Here is an 18425-nt window from a genome sequence, read left to right on the forward strand (position 1 = left end):
AACATTAGGATGATATAGTAGTTCTGTCAGAGGGGATTGAAATATAAATATAAAGAGGAAAGTCAAACATTCTTCTGCCAACATAAGCTTTCATTTACTGAGAATTTGAGTATCACCAGTGCTTTGGCTGTTGTCATTATCAGGATGATTATGGCAACAGTCAAAACGACTGGTGATTTTCTAATTCTCAAATAAAACCAACTGATATTTGAAAGAAGAGTGAGAGATCTTCCTTTTATGCTTCCTTTTTATGTAGCACCGTTGCCTCACAGCAAGAAGGTTCTGGGTTCAAATCTGCCCTGGGACTTTCTGTGTGGAGTTTGCATGTTCTCCCCGTGTCCGTGTGGGTTACCTCCAGGTACTCCGGTTTCCTCCCACAGCCCAAAGACATTCAGGTAGGCTAATTGGAGACTCTAAATTGCCCACAGGTATGACTGTGTGAGTGAATGGTGTGTGTGAGATATCGAAAGTAAGAAATGTGACAAATCTTCAATAAAGCTTTCTTTTTATATTCAAAAAGTATATCCATAAAATGAAATACATTGTTAATCTTTGAAAACGACAATATTTCTGATGCAAAACACAAAAATAAAATACCTTATAAATGTCTGTAAATGATTCTATCCCTTGGCCTTATAAATACAATACATAGCAATGCATACTGTCATCTTAAATATAAAGGGAAGGGTTAAAAGATTAAGGGAGGATATCTGAAAAATAAACATCTGTCAATCAACACACACAGTTTTTGGCTGTTGTCAGTCCAGGTAGCAATATGATGTGCTGCAAAAGGCTTCCATTTGAAAAAGGTATCAGACTATACTTCTCAGCACGATTCTCTGCTGCTCTTTGGTATCTGAAGTTTAAAGGTGGGTCCATTGTATCACCACCTAAAGTGCTATACCACGAGGATAGACAAGCTGTTGCAAGCTGAAGGTGACGTCCATGTTTTGGAGTTTTGCCACTTCCCAGAATTAAATCAGCTCCAATTTCCTTTGGCCCTTGTTTGACATTAAACAGGTAACTGTTTGTTCCCTTGAGGACTCCAGTGGTTTTATCTTGAGTAAGTCCAGGATCTGACTCTGGAGGCAGGGGACGTCACTGTTTTTGTAAATACACATCAGTGGTACCCTCTGTTTTTCTGAATGAAAATGTAACACCATTTTTATAAGTGCAGTGATAGTGGGCATGTGCATGTGTGCGTGTGTGTGTGTGCTGTCAGTGAGGTCTAGCCTGTCACACGAGATGGCTTTGTCCCATGGTTACTGCATAGTTCCTCCAGAGGGCGCAGGTGAGCATCCTCTCGGGGCCGATATGGCTGTACATAGCTGTCCTCCTCCAGCAGTATGCGGTTGAGGGTGTGCTCGTAGTTGATATGGCGACGGGCCATAATGACATACTGGCGGCCTTCATCGAGCTGCGGACAGTCACAGATATTGGCCACCCACAGGAACTCGCGGTGTTCCAGACGGAAACGGTTACGGTAGGTGCGGATGATCTGCACATCGTAGCGTGTCTCCTCACCACGATACTGCTTGCCCAGGACCTTGGCTCGAAACACTGACAAAGACAGGGATGAATACAAACAGTCCATGGAAATGAACAAAAGGACTATCCTGATTTCACTTGTCTGTAAACATTGGCCAGGTTGTGCACATACAGAGGTTACCATATTCCTAGAAATATTTGTGAAAACACAGAGAAACTCACCAAAGTCCTTTTGGCAGTACTGTCTCCGGCGCTCTCCACGACCTCGAACCTTCCTGCATCTCCCACAATTCCCTTCAGAGAACACAGTATCATCATTTTTACTATTTACAAAAATCTTGCACCATTAAAAGTAACTAAAAGTCAATTTCTAACTGTCTCAGAAGTCCGAAAACAACCAGAGGCAGCCCAGGTGGAGTGAGGATAAAACAGTTGGGGGCGTGCTGACCTGGACGGTACGGTCGTGGGAGCAGGTTCCGTCGGGTCTCATCCCTCTCGAGGCGGGGCTGTGGCTGTTGTCGAGGGGGCTGAGCAGGCCAGCCACCTGCAGGCACTGAGTGAAGGACACAGTGTCAGGCCACCTTGCTACCTAGCAACAAGCTCCCAGCAAGGCCGCAAACCCCCATTATGTCACTCAAGATTATAATCTCAACTCAAACACCCAAGCTCTACAAAATAATGACCATGGTTTTCATGTTTGTTTCTCTCTGCACAGTTAAGATCTAGAAAAAAAGAACTTACCTATAATATGTTAACAGCTACTTCCTCATTACGTGCAATAGACTAATAAGTAAATGCCTAGATCTGAGGAAACTTTTAAGCAGTTACTGTGAAGTTTCAGAAAATAAAAATTTCTCCCGTTTTCTGAATTTGCAGTGACAAGGACGCTTTGCTTTACTGAAAGGGACCAAAGATCTTACCGAAGGTGTTGGACTTCAGTATCAAAATAATTGATAATATGTAGTTTCTGTACTAAGCCATGAAAAAGTCTACACAGAAAGCCTAGATAGGCAACATCATTGCCCTGCAATTTAGTTTATAAGTCAAATATTTTACAAATAATAGCCCATTACAAAGGACAGCCTAAAGAGACATTCATAATGTCTTCATCACAACAAACACAGGCACAGCCTCACCCCAGAATTGTCTATGGGTTGCAGGGGCTCTGGTGGTAGTGGTTGTAGTGGTGCTGGTAGTGGTGCTGGGAGTTGGCAGTTGCCACGGTGTGAAGCTGGCACTGTGGTGTGGCTGGCGTAGTGGGCTCTTCCCATGGTAAAGGTTGTAGCGGTCAGGAGGCAACCAGTACTCATACTCTATCCCAGAATTCTTATCAGTGGACAACACCTGCAGGGATATCATTGGGAGAAGGTATTGGTTTTCTCGTTTGCAGCAGTGCAAGTGGAGGCTTCATCCAAAGTCGAATGGTTCTGACCATGACATGCAGGTCCTCCTTAGTGGGACCCGGGACCTCAAAGCTCTCCCAGTTGTCTGAGGATCGCCGGTAAAGGAGTTTGGTTCCAGCAACGCTGTACTCCCCGGGAATGCTGATTTTCCAGTGTCCGTTGATGACAAATTGGGAGCGTCCATCTTGGAGTGCTGCGGGTCAAACAAGTCAAATGCCAAACAAGTCCACAGGAATGGCAGCCGAAAAAAGATATAACAATGTGACTTACTTGAAACTCCAGGCACACTTACTTGAAGGAAAATATTCAAAAAGCCTTTATTGTAACAGCGTATCTGCTGATATTAAGTTAAAAAAAAGACTGGTTTCAACCACGCAAGGTCTTCATCAGGATATAAACAAAGAATGACTCAAGAGGAAGTATTTGTAGATTCTGGGTAGGCATGAGCAATGCATTGATCACATGTGACAGGTAGTTATGAGCAGTCAATCAATACCCTGTGACAACATAATGAGATACAATGAAACAAAACTAAGAAAATAAAGAAAATGAAGTGCAACATGAATAATGTGTGACTGTAATTAATAAAATAATTGAATAAAAATAATAGCAAAACTGAGAAAGGATTAAAAAAAATAAGTCTATGAGTCTGTCAGGGCATTCCTTGGCATCTTCCAGCATTACCATTCTATTCCATTGTCATTCCTTTTCTTGCATACACTGACAATGCCTTCTGGACTAACTGATTTACTTAGCTCCCAGTTAATGCTGTGCAGTTGGGAAGGTGATATAAGGCAATATTAAAGACAGATGCAATATTGTAAGTGTAATGCTGCACAAGCCTCATTCATCCCTTGGGTGTATTGATGCATGGACGCTTAAACTTCGTTCTTAAGTCCTCAGTAATCGATGCGTTTGCTCAGAGAAACAGGCCTTTTCTAAGGCATGTTGTTTGACAGAAACTGTATCTGTATGACATATTTTAGAGGAGGAAAATGTTATCATTATTCCAACTTTTCAACCCCCTGCCATCATGCAGAACGTATCCACACCCAGTAATCTGGTGGCTGTTCCATTTCAATTCCTGCTATTTTTGTCCAAAATGGTATCAGCAAGTGGAAATAGGCCTGGGTGTGGCTTTGACAGAAACATGCCCATCACCCAGTAGGACGTCCTTGGAGGGGGAAAGATGGGTGGGGGGTTACAGAAAGGGATACTATCATCAAAGGTATCCACCCTTATTTTCCCTTTGAAGGACAGGACATAGTGTGTCATTCAGACCATTGAAAGCTACAGCATGTTCTAGTATCTCTTAAGTATGAATGCGAACAGAGGGTATTCAAGATAATACTGATGCAAGGGCCCTCTTCACTAACAGACTCTCTGAAAACTATGTAATCTTAGGGTTGTAGCTAGGTAAGCTGTTTATCTTAGTTGACTTAGTTGAGTAGGCACAAGTGCAATAACTATTGCTTGTTTTATTTGCATAGACTGCTTTGTTGCTGTTTTTGTTGTGTTAATCAGATTAACCTACAGGGTCCAAGTTAAACTACGCGGTCATTCCCTGCATTTGGAACTGTACTTCCCTCTAGGGTTTTCAACACACTTGCTCCTGGTTTTGGTTATACACTTTGTTGTACGTCGCTCTGGATAAGAGCATCTTCCAAACGCCTGTAATGTAATGTAATGAAAACTCTTCCATAAAGCAGATCCAGGAAAAGTCTGTGATGCCTCTTACCCAGGTAGTTCTTGCTGTTGTCAGTTACTCGGATGTGAGTTGCTCCTGCTGGAATCATAGTGACTTCATTGTATCCAAAGGGCCCTGTAGTGTGACATAAATACAGAGTAAGAGATGTAATCTTTCACTGGGGTCTATATTATCCAAAAACATGTTGAAATCTATGTTGGTACATTTTTTTACACATGCCACATCATTAAGAGCCTGTGAAGTGTTGAGATATTCTGGTAAAGACACATAATTGGGGTCTACAAGGTCCTGGTTACACTTGTCCTCCAGGCTTTATGACAGACATGCAGGGTGGTGTTGAGCTTTTGAGTACATTGCCCTGCTGTGACGTGCCCTGGTCTTTTGGCTCTTGACCTGCCTGTGCAGCATTGCGCTGGCTGCTCGAAATCAGTTATTCCCCATTCGGAAATACAGCTTCAGGAGAAGGGAAAGCGAGGCTTTTCAGATAACCAAACAATGCCACTATTATCACCTGTGCTCTCCCTGCTCGATGGGGAGGATCGCAGCAAGTATTCCCCCTCTGCCTACACAAGGAGCCATGGAAAGGGTCTACTGTCTCAGAATGGGGGCTGCCACCAAAGGAGACACAAGAGGTGTCAGGGCTCTGTTTGTGCCCCTCGTGAATACTCAGTCACTGTCCTAAAGGGAGGTACTTGGGTTTAGAATTCCGTGGCATTGAGCCAGGCCTTTTAAGATGGGGGGCCTCGGTGCTGCTCGGCTAAGTACACAGCGAAGGAGTCATCCGGGCAATGCCTTCTTGTTTTCCTTAACCTTTTCATGTTTGAAACACAATGTTTGCATTCATTGCGCTATTGTGCGATTGGCTATGCGATTACTCCCTGTAGACAGGCCAGCGTTGCGGGCCAAAAGAATGACACCTTGTCTGCCACTTGTGATTAAACACTCAACACCTACAAAATGGCACCTGTGATATTCTATAGCTTGCTGGCATTTACCTGTAAAGGGGAAGGCTGCAAGAGACTCCTGTTATTAGTGTGACAAGGGCATTGTGTTTAGTCTCTGTGTGGTAATCCACTTTGCCATTCCAGACTGTGTCATTAGAACAGTGGGTGTGCATGCGAGGGCAGCAGTACTGACCAGCGTTGTGCCCATTGTCCTGGTACACGTTGCGATGCTGCATGCAGGTAGTATTGTGCCCACCGCACACCATGCAGGCGTCCTCCTTCTGCACCGAGCCCAGGATCAGGTCACAGCCTGGCTTCTGCAGCATAAAGGAAAACAGAACCCAGGAATTAGAGTCTCAGCTACGCGCAAAACGGCCAAAAACTTTAGCCCTGTATTTGTCTTTCTTTGGCTGTGGCTGCCTCAGCTGGACTTTGGTTGGCTGTTTCCCTACTGGCAGGCACAGGTACTGCGGCTGCAGTATCTGCAGTCAGGCATTAGCGGCCAGGCAGGGGTATGTTCTCATTTAGACGCGCTAATTTGAGGTCATAAACGAGCACCTAAGCAGAGCTCCACATGTAATGATAAAAATGCACTGCATGCTTTGCTATTCACTGTGCTGTTCCATGCGTTCTTGCCTGGAACACACCTACTCTTCACACTTGTGTTAAACTGTCCTTTTGGCTATTCCCAAGTTTAGGCCTTCGTGGCTATGCCCCACAGACTCCCAGGGCAGTGAGCACAGTCACAGAGGAGGGTCACTGTCCCCCGTCTCACAGTCACGTTCCTGTTCCCACAGGGGAGGCCTCCAGGCTCTGTCCATCCTCCACAGGAGGGAGGGCAACAGATAAACTGAGCACTATAGGAGGCTCTGCCAGGCCAATGAGAGACTCAGAGAGAGGGGGAGTGGGCTGTATGGGCCATGGCCAAGCGGAGGCCTTTTTTGGGGGGCGGGGGTGGGGTTCAGAGGGAATTTTTTCAACAGGTGAGGAGGATTCCTCCTCGGCCCATATATCCCGCTGGCGAACTGAGATGCCAGTATCTCCTGCAGCCTCTGCCAGATCAGAAACTGTCGCGCTGCCATGAGAAACAATCAAGGAGAGGCTTTCCAGCATTCCCCTCCAATTTTAGGAACATATAATTAACCCCCCCCCATCACTCTCTCCCTCCCAGTGTGCACAACAGGATATAAAGAGACGCAATACGAGGCAATGTATTAGACTGTTTGGGGGGCCCTGAGGCTCATATATGTCTCAGGAGGGTAATTATACAGAGCCGAGTGACAGCAGCACACCCACAGAGGCAAGCTAGGTGGGCACTGTCCTCCTGCGAATGGCACAGACCTGCGCTCCATCAGCCACACGCTGGCTCACACCAGCTGCCTTCTGCATCTGCAGTTTCTCCAGAGCAGCTTCTCCCTGACCTCGCCCGCTTCCAGAAATGCCGATGACCTCACTGCTCGTAAAAATCCCTCCCTCGACCAGCACCCCCCCCCCCCCCCCCCCGGACACACTGTTTAATCATTAACAACAGGCCACTTCTCCAGCGAACCTCCGCCTTGACCTTTAGGAGAGAATTACGGCTTCAATCACCTGTGTAGTCTAAAGAGGGATGCTCAGAGAGACCACGTGGCAGTCAGTCAGAGCGGACAAAAAGTTTGGGGCTGACAAAATGCTCCCCACACAGAAGCAATGGTGGTGGTGTTGGGGAAGGGGGGGGGGGGTTCTGGGATTTAGTAGATAAAATCGGGAAAATCGCCAAGATTCATTTTTTTCATTAACATCTACAGTAAAATGTCAAGTTCACATGTGTGTATGTGTACAGCGCAACCTTTAGAGCACAGCATGAACGGTCCTGCCAAAACTCCTGTTGGAAAACAGGCAGAACACAATAAACAGGCACATCCATATATCTCACGCTACTTTTCATTCCCTTATATGCAGTAACATGCAGTTCTGTCCTTCTTCACTCACCAGACAGCGGCCATTGACACAGATGGCCCCCGAGTCCTTCTGGCACGATGTTCCGTCCAGAACTCGCCCAAAATTATAGTAGAAATTGTGCCCCAGGGCAAGGCAGCTGAGCTCACACGGGTCGGGACCTGAGGGAGAGGAGAAAGTTTCAGAGAAGGAGACGGAGAAAGAGAGAAAGGTTGCAGGGGTAAATGAATTATTGGGAAATTTAACACAGGGAGCCAGGACTAGGTAATAAGACTCCCAGGTGAATGCCAGACAATGGGAGCTGTAAAGGACATGTAAAGGACTTTAATGAAACCTATGGGTATTCTGTGAGATTGTCAAATGAAAGGAAAGGGCTTACATAGCACTTACAAATGAACCTTATATCTATAGCCATTTTACTCAGTGTGTTCATGCTGTGCCAAATTAAAATCCTTCCCTGTCATGTGTTCAAACTCATGCAGATTCTTTCCAGGGCACACCAAATTTATTCAAACCTCTAATTTGATACACATGTTAAATGGGAATTTTGAGGTAAACTACTGATGTTTTATTCACAGAGCAGCCCTAGGCGGGCTTTAATCAATCTCAAACATAGATATAAATGGGGCCCTTTCTGTCTCTGAGGGGCAATGACACAGTGGGCCAGTGCACAAAAACAGGGGAGCAGCCACACTCACCTCCAAGGAAGGTTGTCCATTTGTAGCGGTTGCTGGCCACCACGGGCCTGTCATTGAAAGCCTTGCACTGCAGCTCCCGAAACTCCATAGAGCCTGGGGCACACTCCTGTGCAAAGAGACACAAAGAATCATGACAGAGAAAACAGCCACGGCATGCACACACGCATGCCCATACACACACACGGACGCACACGCGCACACATGCACTCATGCAGGCATGCACGCACAGACACACACACACACACACACAGGCACACACACACACACACGCAGCATGCCTCAACCCGCACTGGGCATAGTATCAGCTGTCAGCTGTGTTTCCCTCTAACACTCCTGGGAGGACTGATACACTCAGTGCTGACTCATTGACTATATCCACAAACACACCTTAAACTCAGCCAGATCACCAATCAGTCACCAAGGGAGCCATTGAGTTTTATAAGAAAATGTGTAAAAACCTGAAGCTTCACACCCTTTCCCATCAACAGGGTAGGGTCAGGGGTTTATCACAGTAAAATATTCTACAGGTGTCTGAAAATGTGGAACTGAAATACAAGCAAAACCTATGATCATGGGTAAAAGTAGATATGTTAATAATTTCTATTTTTAAAGTATCTAATATGTCATCGGGCCTTAGTCCACACTTAAGTTGTTCTTTTGATTGTTTGAGCTGTCATGACAATCTTGACAGGCCAGGCGGTCCTGAATGCCATTCAAAGGCTTCTGTTGAAAGTGGAGTACTGGGATTACACTGATAAGAATGGGTTCTGTCTGGCTCTCTAGCGTTGTTGTTACAGATCTTGAAGAATCTGTTTTCTTGCCTTGGAGTTACAGATCTTGTACTGTCTGGGGTCTCCTGGACATGGCCCCCCAACTGGGTTCCTGGGAAAGAGAAAATAATTAAATACTTTCAAAGATTTTCGATATGCAATGAGAATAGGGTGCAATGCATCAGTGTAAAAAGACTTATTGATGATGACAGAACAATAAATGTCTGACATTCCTCCTCTTAGATTTGAGTGCTTCATAAATCAAATACAAAAAAGGTTCTGTAATAATAGGACATAAAGCAGTCCTTATGAGCTGTTAAAAGGTCTTTTGATGCTAAGCAGATAGGACATTCTCCAGTCCTGGCCAACAGAAGGCACTGACATAGTGAAGTGCTCCAAAGATAACACGCAAATAGGCACACATACATCAAAAGTCTAGGAAGATTTAAGGTCACTCAATACAACTAAATGGAAATATGCATTACCAATTGATACATTTTATGGAGGCTCAAAAATTGGGCAAGCAAAAAGAAAATTAAAGAATTATTACACGTTTTCTAGGACACCACTTAATGGATTGTTGCTTTATTTCTCCCAAATTTATTTCTAACAGTGCACTGTGCATTTCTACAATGGATAGGAAACATTAAATTACAGGCATTTAGCGGACACTCTTATCCAGTGACTTACAAAGCTTTTTGCATTTTTTACATAGTATCGATTTATGTAGCTGGATACTGCAGCCATGCAGGTTAAGTACCTTGATCAAGGGCATAACAGCAGTATCCTAACAGGGTATTGAACCTGCAGCCTTTGAGGCCAGTTCCTTAGCAATTATGCTACACTGCTGTCCAGTCCACACATGTGGAAACGATCCACATTATTGACTTTGTGTCTAGGCCAGACCTGGGTCAAATATGCATTCAAAATAATTTAACTGTTTAGACGCTGGTAAAATTTTAAAACACTCTTGCATATCCCTGTGAATATTTAACAAACGCACAAAAATACTTTTGAAAATTGGTGAAAATAAATAGGTTCTAAAATTTGTTAGTAATCTGCAGGACTGGCGTCTATAGGGTTAAGGCTTTTTTAAAAAAATACTTGACACCGGTCTGGTCTAGATGCCCCCTGTCCTTACCTGGTGAGGCAGGTGCGGGTTCGAACTGAAGCCCCGCCCCCACAGGTGCGTGAGCAGACGGACCAGCCGCTCCAGGAGCCCCACTCATTTCTGTAGTGCAGCTGACGACGAGCGCGTGCTGACCGTCCTTGGCGCCCCCACGGAGAGACGAAAGATGGCTGCACCGGGAGGGGGCACAAGGGAGGGAACGCAGATGCAGAGAGGGGGAAGAGTTAGCAAATCACATTTATTTCACCACTGTACAATACTCAGCTCACTTACAGCCCATTATACTGTCCAGCCTAACTCCAGCTCCTGAGCATCAGTAAGGAGCAGTCCTGGGCCATGTATATAAAGATCATTTCATAAGATGTGCATCATAAGTTACTGCAATAAATGGGTCATTTGTTTACTCCCAGTGCCGCTCCCCCCCCCCATCCACAAAGGCCTACAACCTGCTTGACTGCATTAGTCACACCATCAATTACAAAATGAACATCTAATTGTGTCCCAGGGATAGTGTTGTGCTCCCATTTGTAGATTAGTCTTTGGCATTGTTCTAAGAACATGGGCTTATGGGTTTTCACCGGGTCTCAACCCCATCAGATCCCGTGTACACCTCGGAAGTGAAGTGCACCAGGCTTACTTGCACCCTGTAACACCTGCACCCTGCCCTCACAGTTGATTAAAGTACCTGTGGGAAGCACATTGCTCAAAAGCCCTAAATAAAACCCACAGCCTCTTTGTAAACCTAATTCAAGTGCAAACACAGCATGCAGTGCAATGATGGTAAACACTGTGAGACAATATAAAATGATTTGCGGTAACAAACAGCGCTTTTCAGATGCATTCCAAAGTCTTCCCCTAAAGCTGGATTTCACTGGCAAGGCTCCCGTTCACCTTTCACACAGGCCTCTAACGCAAAGAAATCCTTGAATTTAACCCTTCAAAGGCAATGCTCAAGTAAGTACAACATACACGTTACAAGCAGACAACCTACCTTTGTGGTCTTGTTAACAACCAATTTCACAACATTATGGCCGTAGCAAGACATTGTTTATGGTGCAACTAACAATGTAAAATGTAATGGTTGGATATGCATTTTTCACATACCTTCAGACACATGAAAGCTGTTCTTTGACTCTGTGATGAGAGTATTACTCACAGACTGTGTGACTGACAGGGCTATGGCCAAGCTGCGAGGGGTTAATGACACACAACTGCACCATGCCGCCCCGGCAGTACTTTCACAACTCTGCCTACCATTTCCCCTACCACTGACCTGGAATTGCCCTCATTACTGCCACAGAGACCCAAATTAGTGTTGATGACAGTCGGAGAGGGGGGCGAGTTGGTGTGCTGGATTAACAAAATGACCTTTCACCTTTGGAACTCCAGGTTCCCCTCACCCCCCTTAGGCTGTTCTTAGAAAAAAGTACTCTTTGAAAACATGACCGAAGAAGGACAGAAAGATTTAGGGGACTGGGGCCAGAGTAGAGACCTCTGCATTAGTGATATTAAGACAACCTGGCCCTCTGAATACAAATGTCACCACTAAGAAGAAACAGCAAATGCTGTTTTGTGATCAAATAAGCATGGGAAAAGGGAGAGGGATGGAGAGAGAGAGAGAGAGAGAGAAAGAGAGAGACAAAAAATGAATGAAAGCTGTGAAATGACATTGACGGTGGGTGATGGACAAGACGCGGCTTAGTTTGTTGAGCCCAGAGGCATTTGGAGAATGACTGAGAGACAGCCAGCAGATGCCGACAACACGGCGGTAAATCTAAATTTCTTTTGCTGCCGCTTTTAGCACCGTCTTTTGAACCAGTGCCTTAAGCTGTGGAGGGAACCCGAGAGGGAGTGCCTCAATGACTTTGACATCTCCGGCCAACTATTTGGAGAGAATGGAATTCAAGGCGAAAGTCATTCTAATAAAAACATTGCCCCTTTGTCTGTGGTGAGCTTCATACCCCTCTCTCTCTCTCTCTCTCTCTCTCTGGACATGGATATGGCTATCTTTGGGTTTTTTTTCTATCTCCCCGAAGTCCACAGGAGCCCCTTTCCTCAAACTTAACTTGACAACACAACAAACTCTGTTGAAAGATGGCGACACAATAGCGAAGAAAAGACACCTTGCAACTTGAAACTTAAAGTGAAAACCTCCCACAGTTTCATACGCCATGCCACACAGTACTATATCTCTCTTTTACAATATATTATTAAAGCCTACTTAAAATAGCACATTGATAAAATACATACATCATCTTGTTAACCTGCCGAAAGGTTAACAAGGTTGACAAATATGTACTTGGCAAGAGTCTATGGACGACTGGTGATAAGGAGGGGTGATCCTTGAAAGACAAACAAGATTTGCAATAGCACATAACTCGAGATTGAAAATAATCACAAGAAGATTAAAAAACTCACTGCATAATGTAGAATTGCAAATAACAAGCATAAAGAATTACAGACCAATACAGACAGCTGACCTATGAGCACAGCTTCCAAGCTAGCAATGCTATTAACCTACTCCATGTGCTAGCAAGTCAAACTAACAACAATAAATCTGGACATATACAATTAGTAATAGAGAACTGGCCCCTTTAGACAAGGGTCTGCACCTGTTTTTGAAATGCATACCTCTCCGTCACATAGAACCCTGTGACTTGCAGAGCTATAAAGCCAAAAATACCTTTTACTTGTTGAACTCAAGAGTGACTCAAGAGGCACAACTAGACATAAGAGGTGCAACTGGCTTTTTCAAATGGGAAATTGTGAGTCATTACAGCCAAAAAAAGAAAAACAACTTAAAATAAAACAATAGTAAAACAAAATCATAAACTATATTGTTGGATATTCCAGCAACTGTCAAAAAATTACCTGAGCAACAGTGAAAAAAGTGTTTAACTGCTAAGCGACATGCGTGGTGAATGCATTCAACGTGTATTTCCTGCACTTTCTATGCTCTCTATCGAAAACTACAAAGACTGCCTTGCTGTACATTTCTCCCCAAAAAATGAGCAAACACTGAACCCATACATATGTTTTGCAAGCTACGGATAGACAGCTATATTGGTGAAATATAACATGCATGTGCAATGTAAACCTGGTTATTGACATTATAGCTAAGCGAATTACCTATTTGTAGCAGTTTCTGAAATTGTACTTTGTCTCTGATCACAGTCAATCGAAATGGAGTGAAAGTCAGCATTTTTCATTCTTCTTGTTGACATGTGCATTAAATGTTGTCAGGAAGCTAAAGTTAGCTAAAGTTAGCAAATTTATGTTTAGCATAAAAAGTACAAATCTTTCCTAAATCTACTTAATCTACTAAATCCACAAAATCTACTTAATCTTACTTAGCATACATAAGCTATACATACAAAATATAACAATGAAACATCTAATCAAACGGGCACACAGTAAGCATTGTAGAATTTCATATCTTGGCCATCAACAGAGTTGGCTTACATGTTGGGATGACAGGCAAACTGGGGAGACCAGTAGAGTTATGAAGGTCAGAACCACGCATTGGGACAGCCTCCTAGAACCAGAGTGGAGAGAAAATAAACAGGGTTAGTCAATTATACCCACACCCCTCTGAGATTTAATCAGTGCAACCGAGAGGGGCGGTCACTTTAAGCCCACTTAGCAAAGTAGCCCGGGCCCCGGGTCACAAGGAAGCCATTAATAACAACAAATAACCCAGCCAGACCCATCATGGCAGCAGGGCCCCTGCTGGGAGGGGCCAAGGTCAGGAATTCTCCCCCTTCCCCCAATGCTGTGGATCATTAATGCCCACACCCAAGGAGAAGACCGGGATTCACCCAGCTCCCAGAACCCCAAACTGTCTGCAGCAGCCATCAGAAGCAGTGCTGCATTGGTCCACTGCACTCCAGACCCCAACCTTTGTGGGCAGCCCCATTGCCGTTCTCGAAAGCCACTGAATCCAAATTTTGTCTTCTCAAAAACATTTTTACCTAAATTCATAGATTTCATCCAGGCAAACTCCCCCTGCACTTTGGCGAAAGGAGCCAAGGTTTATGAATTCTTCTCATTTAATCTAAATAAAGTTTGACAGGTATATTACTGCAAATGTGACATCTACTGAGTACCATAATGCAAAATGTATTGCTAGTTTCGTAAAACTATGGACCAGGTGGCAGACTGTGGCCCAGGTGGCCAAAAGTCTTTTAGTCGGTAGTAATACTCCAGGACAGGCATGTGACACATAGGGGACAGATATCATGCAGTGCCAAATCCAGTATTCATCAACCACTGCTCGGCTGTGGAAGAGGTCTCATAGCCTGAGCAATTCAGCTGAAAAGATGAAGGCCATACAACACACGCGAGTCACCATAATCGCAAGACTTTGAAGGGTTTCTCGGAAATGTGCTAATTCTGGGAATATCTCATGCTTCGGCATGCCAGGGTCTATGAGTGTTCAGTCATCTCGACCTGTCTGCTCCAGGCCCCTGATGACTAACAGTAGTTAGCTTGCCCTTTGATACCACAAAGAGGAATAAGGCTTTTGTTTCCCATCTCTCAGGGCACACACTCCCTGTTCTCGCTTATCATTTATGGGTCCATATGGACCTGAGCCAGAATGCTTATTTTGGCATTCACCCCAGGTCAGTAGCCTCCCTGTCCAATTAAATGATACACATCTCCCCCTATACTAAAGTGAGCAGCCCTCCTTCCTTGGGGCTGGGATGTCAGGGCTGGAACAGTCAGGGTGCCTGGGGTCTGCTATGTTGGGTGTGTTGCTCTAATCAGGAAAGCCCAGGCACGGCTTGCCTCCTAATGACGGGGGCCATTCGCTTGTGTCATTTGTCAAGAGGAAACCCTCATTAAATCTACAGATTCTCAAAATTGCACTGGTTGAGGAAATTGCAGCACATTAGTAAGTGGCTGTACCAGACTAGAGAGTCTGAGTGGAAGTGGAATGGAAATGGCACTAATCAATGATAAACATGCTTTTTATGTGACCACCACATACTGCTTGTAAGTGAACACACTTAAGCATGATAACTACAACAGATAAAAAAGGTATATATAAATTGCAAACTCACTGCAAGATGAGGTTAATTAGAAAACTGTATGAAATTCCTCTAAAGGAGGATGAATGCCTTTGATGAACATGAAAACAATTAGAAAACAATTAGAACTTATTTTAGAAGTATGTAATGAATGCACACCATTGTGTTACCAAATAACATTTTACTACTCAATGGCCAAGTATGTTTAAAAATATTTCATAAATACTGCTTCTTATGTAAGGTACTATTATAGTACATGGATATTGAACCATTAGGACATCTTCAGAAAGTGCTGGGAAAATAAATTAACTGCCCCGGGGCACGTCTGAAGGGCCTGCCTCACAAAACTTCTAAAATGTCAACACTTATGTCTGTAATAGTCTTCCTGGCTGTCTCTGCAACTGGGAAGCACTGTACAATACAGAATTAGTCATTCCACCCATCTCAAAGGAAAAAGTATACATATGTTGCTCTTTCAAAGATATTTAGCTATCCTTGCTAACGTTAACTTTGGTGATTTTTTAAGTAATGGCAAGATGCAGGTTGTTCAGATCCCATAGATATCTCGTCCGTACAAATAATATCATGTAAACTGTCAGCTATCTTGATCTGTGAGGCGAGCCACTGTGGTTCACAGCTGTAGAGTACACAGTGCAGGTGAGAATGTGACCTCTGACCCGAGCAGCCTTATGCAATGTGTCAGTTGTAAAGACACGGCCAGGCTATGCAGGCGGACTGGGCTCTGGGGACCAGATACAGTAAGGGAATACTTTAACAGATTACAGATGATTTTCTTTTCCAGAACATGCAAAGGGCAAAGGGGTAATCATATTGACCTATATATTCTCTGCTCGACAGAAGCAATAAAAAGGCTATACTTTCATTAGATAAGTGCAAGAGAAATTGATGACAAGTCAGAGGCAGTAATGAGATTGAAAACACAGAGACAACTGCAAAACCTCAACTTCAAAATCAAACTAATTTTCTACATTTTGGCCATTAATGGATTTTGGTTAGTTGTATGCAAAAATGTAAACAACCTCAGTGAATTATCAATGGGCCTGAGGGTGGTCCCTTGCAAAATGATGCCAATTGTTTACCACCACTGCAGAATTCCAGTCATAGTAATAGTTAGCTAATGAGAGACCTGGCCCTTGTGCCTGAACTACAGGGCCCAATCTAAACTTTGCAAACAGCTTTATAGACTGAGCCAATTCATTCAATTTCTCTCCTGAGTGAAAAATTCATGAACATTTCTGTGCCAATCTCCAAATAGAGCTTTGTAACTCAAAGCATAAAATGATCGCTCCACATAGACTGCCTTCCAGCGATGCACAAGTCCAGGAGATTAGTGAGTAAACATACGACTGCAATTCACAAGCAAAGCTTTCATAACTATTTTATCGCCATGACCCAGTACCTTTTTCAGACTCTACATTGCTTTCAGAGAAATCTAATTCAATTTCCAACTTAAGGTCTTTATGCTTGATAGAGTGTACATTAATAGCTCACGGTATATCCCATGACAGGCATTCTGACCAGAAAATTGATGATGGATTGATTCCTTTCGGCATTCAGAGAGGTAAAAATGCATAGACAAAGACACACAATGATGGTCTTGTAAGGAATACCATATACTGAATATGGCATATCTGTAACTCACACACAAATACTTGCATGTGTACTGTGTGTGTGTGTGTGCGTGTGTGTGTTTGTGTGAACTTTTAAAAGGAAACCTCATTATTAGGAAAGGCAGAAAATGTAGCTTTCATATCACTTATGTTACATAGAAGAATGCTGTAAATCTGAGGGTAATATATTTCATTTCCTTTGAGTCATTTTTGTAGAATATCATTAGAAAATGTGATGATTATTATGGAATGATGCACTGCTTAAATCTGCTTTAATGGGTTCATCATACAGCATTAACTCAATGCATTTTGATTATGAAGTTGCAAAGATTAAACACTACCAATGTACTAAGATTTTCAGTACCTCTTACATTGTTGTGCCTATCTCTCAACTTTTAAGTATGAGTGAAATGGACAGCACGTCATTTTACTCAAAGGATTGAATTGTACATGAATGCAATCTTAATTAAAGGATTTATTACACACCATGGATTAATTTGCAGGGAGTAGTAGGATTGAATTCCATCCCACTGATTATGATTACACATTGTAGCCCTGGCTAAATTATTTCTTCATTATGAAATCAAGTTGTCAGCTTTCCATTGCAACATCTGCAAATCGAGAAACGATCGTCTTTTAAGCATGCATTGCTTTTGTAGGTGATTTAAAACATCCCAATTCATTGCAATTTACACCGTTCAATATGACATATGTCACGCAAGAATCACGAATCTTCTAATAGTGGCTAATAGTGCTACAATTTCGTGCCGACCACTCCAGAAGCCCCCACCTTTGCGCATAGACCGCACAGTTATATCCTCATAATAAACAATAAAACAGTGTGATAAAGGAGCAGGAAATACTCTTATTTCTCCCTGTATTCTATGAACACTGGAAGCGAACTGATGTGATTCATGTGAAGCAGGCATAAACAGCAGACGGCGTTTAAAATTATTCTGGATGTGGTGGTGGAGACGTAAACTGCGAAGAATACGCGTCTAGTCTCCCTCAGTCCTCTCCAAAACAAGAAGTACAATAATCATGATCGCCTGCAAGGATGGCTTATGGGTTGAATCACATTTTCTCAAGGTTCTGAAAAGAGTATCTGTTGTGTCATCCAGTCAAGTATACACAACAATAAGTAGACACGGTTATTCCTAGCAATACAGTTAATACTATAGCCTATTGGTCACGTGTCAACATGAGAGCAGGCTATATAGGTTGTCTTAATTAATCACCGTTATGAGAGCATACTGACAGCCTGCTATCACTCCCATAAATCAATATACATAAGATAAATATATCAGTGTTCGTGGGTATACATGAAATTACACGAATGGTACAAGTTGCAGCAAATTATCCAGTTGTAAGTGGTTCTTACCTGGCAAATGAAAGTGACATACTCGCTCTTTGTCAGTTGCGGCACACTATTTCGCATTTAATTGTTCTTTTTAAATGTTTATAAATGGTTCATTCCACATACATGCATTTCTTCATAATCCGCTTCCATAGGTATCGATAAGACCAAAAAGAGCACGTCCACCAATTTAAACTCAAGAGCATCTATATTTAGCAAAGGTTTATGACAATCCATTTTAGCCTCTTTGTGATGGAAGATTTAAAGTCTTGTTCATTTGACATCCCAGGCAAATTTGGAATAAATAGCGACCTTCCCTTCGGGACAAG

At 43.3% G+C, this 18425-nt stretch overlaps 1 protein-coding gene across 1 annotated transcript in view; it reads right to left on the minus strand.

The window, feature by feature from the left end:
• Positions 1-486: 486 nt before the first annotated feature.
• Positions 487-18425, minus strand: part of adamtsl5 (ADAMTS like 5) — an 18832-nt gene continuing 893 nt past the window's right edge. Inside the window, exons 1-13 of the mRNA XM_064336655.1 lie at positions 18121-18425; positions 13541-13613; positions 10091-10248; positions 9001-9061; positions 8180-8285; positions 7515-7642; positions 5737-5860; positions 4630-4713; positions 2921-3084; positions 2625-2832; positions 1937-2041; positions 1711-1782; positions 487-1560 (exon numbers count right to left, since the gene is read on the minus strand). The exon at positions 18121-18425 is cut by the window's right edge and continues 893 nt beyond it. Coding sequence (XP_064192725.1) covers positions 1229-1560; positions 1711-1782; positions 1937-2041; positions 2625-2832; positions 2921-3084; positions 4630-4713; positions 5737-5860; positions 7515-7642; positions 8180-8285; positions 9001-9061; positions 10091-10248; positions 13541-13613; positions 18121-18140 — 1635 coding nt within the window. The 5' untranslated portion in view covers positions 18141-18425 and the 3' untranslated portion in view covers positions 487-1228. The remainder of the gene's footprint in view (positions 1561-1710; positions 1783-1936; positions 2042-2624; positions 2833-2920; positions 3085-4629; positions 4714-5736; positions 5861-7514; positions 7643-8179; positions 8286-9000; positions 9062-10090; positions 10249-13540; positions 13614-18120) is intronic.

This window comes from Anguilla rostrata, chromosome 5 (assembly GCF_018555375.3).
Source record: "Anguilla rostrata isolate EN2019 chromosome 5, ASM1855537v3, whole genome shotgun sequence".
Classification (NCBI taxonomy): Eukaryota; Metazoa; Chordata; class Actinopteri; order Anguilliformes; family Anguillidae; genus Anguilla; species Anguilla rostrata.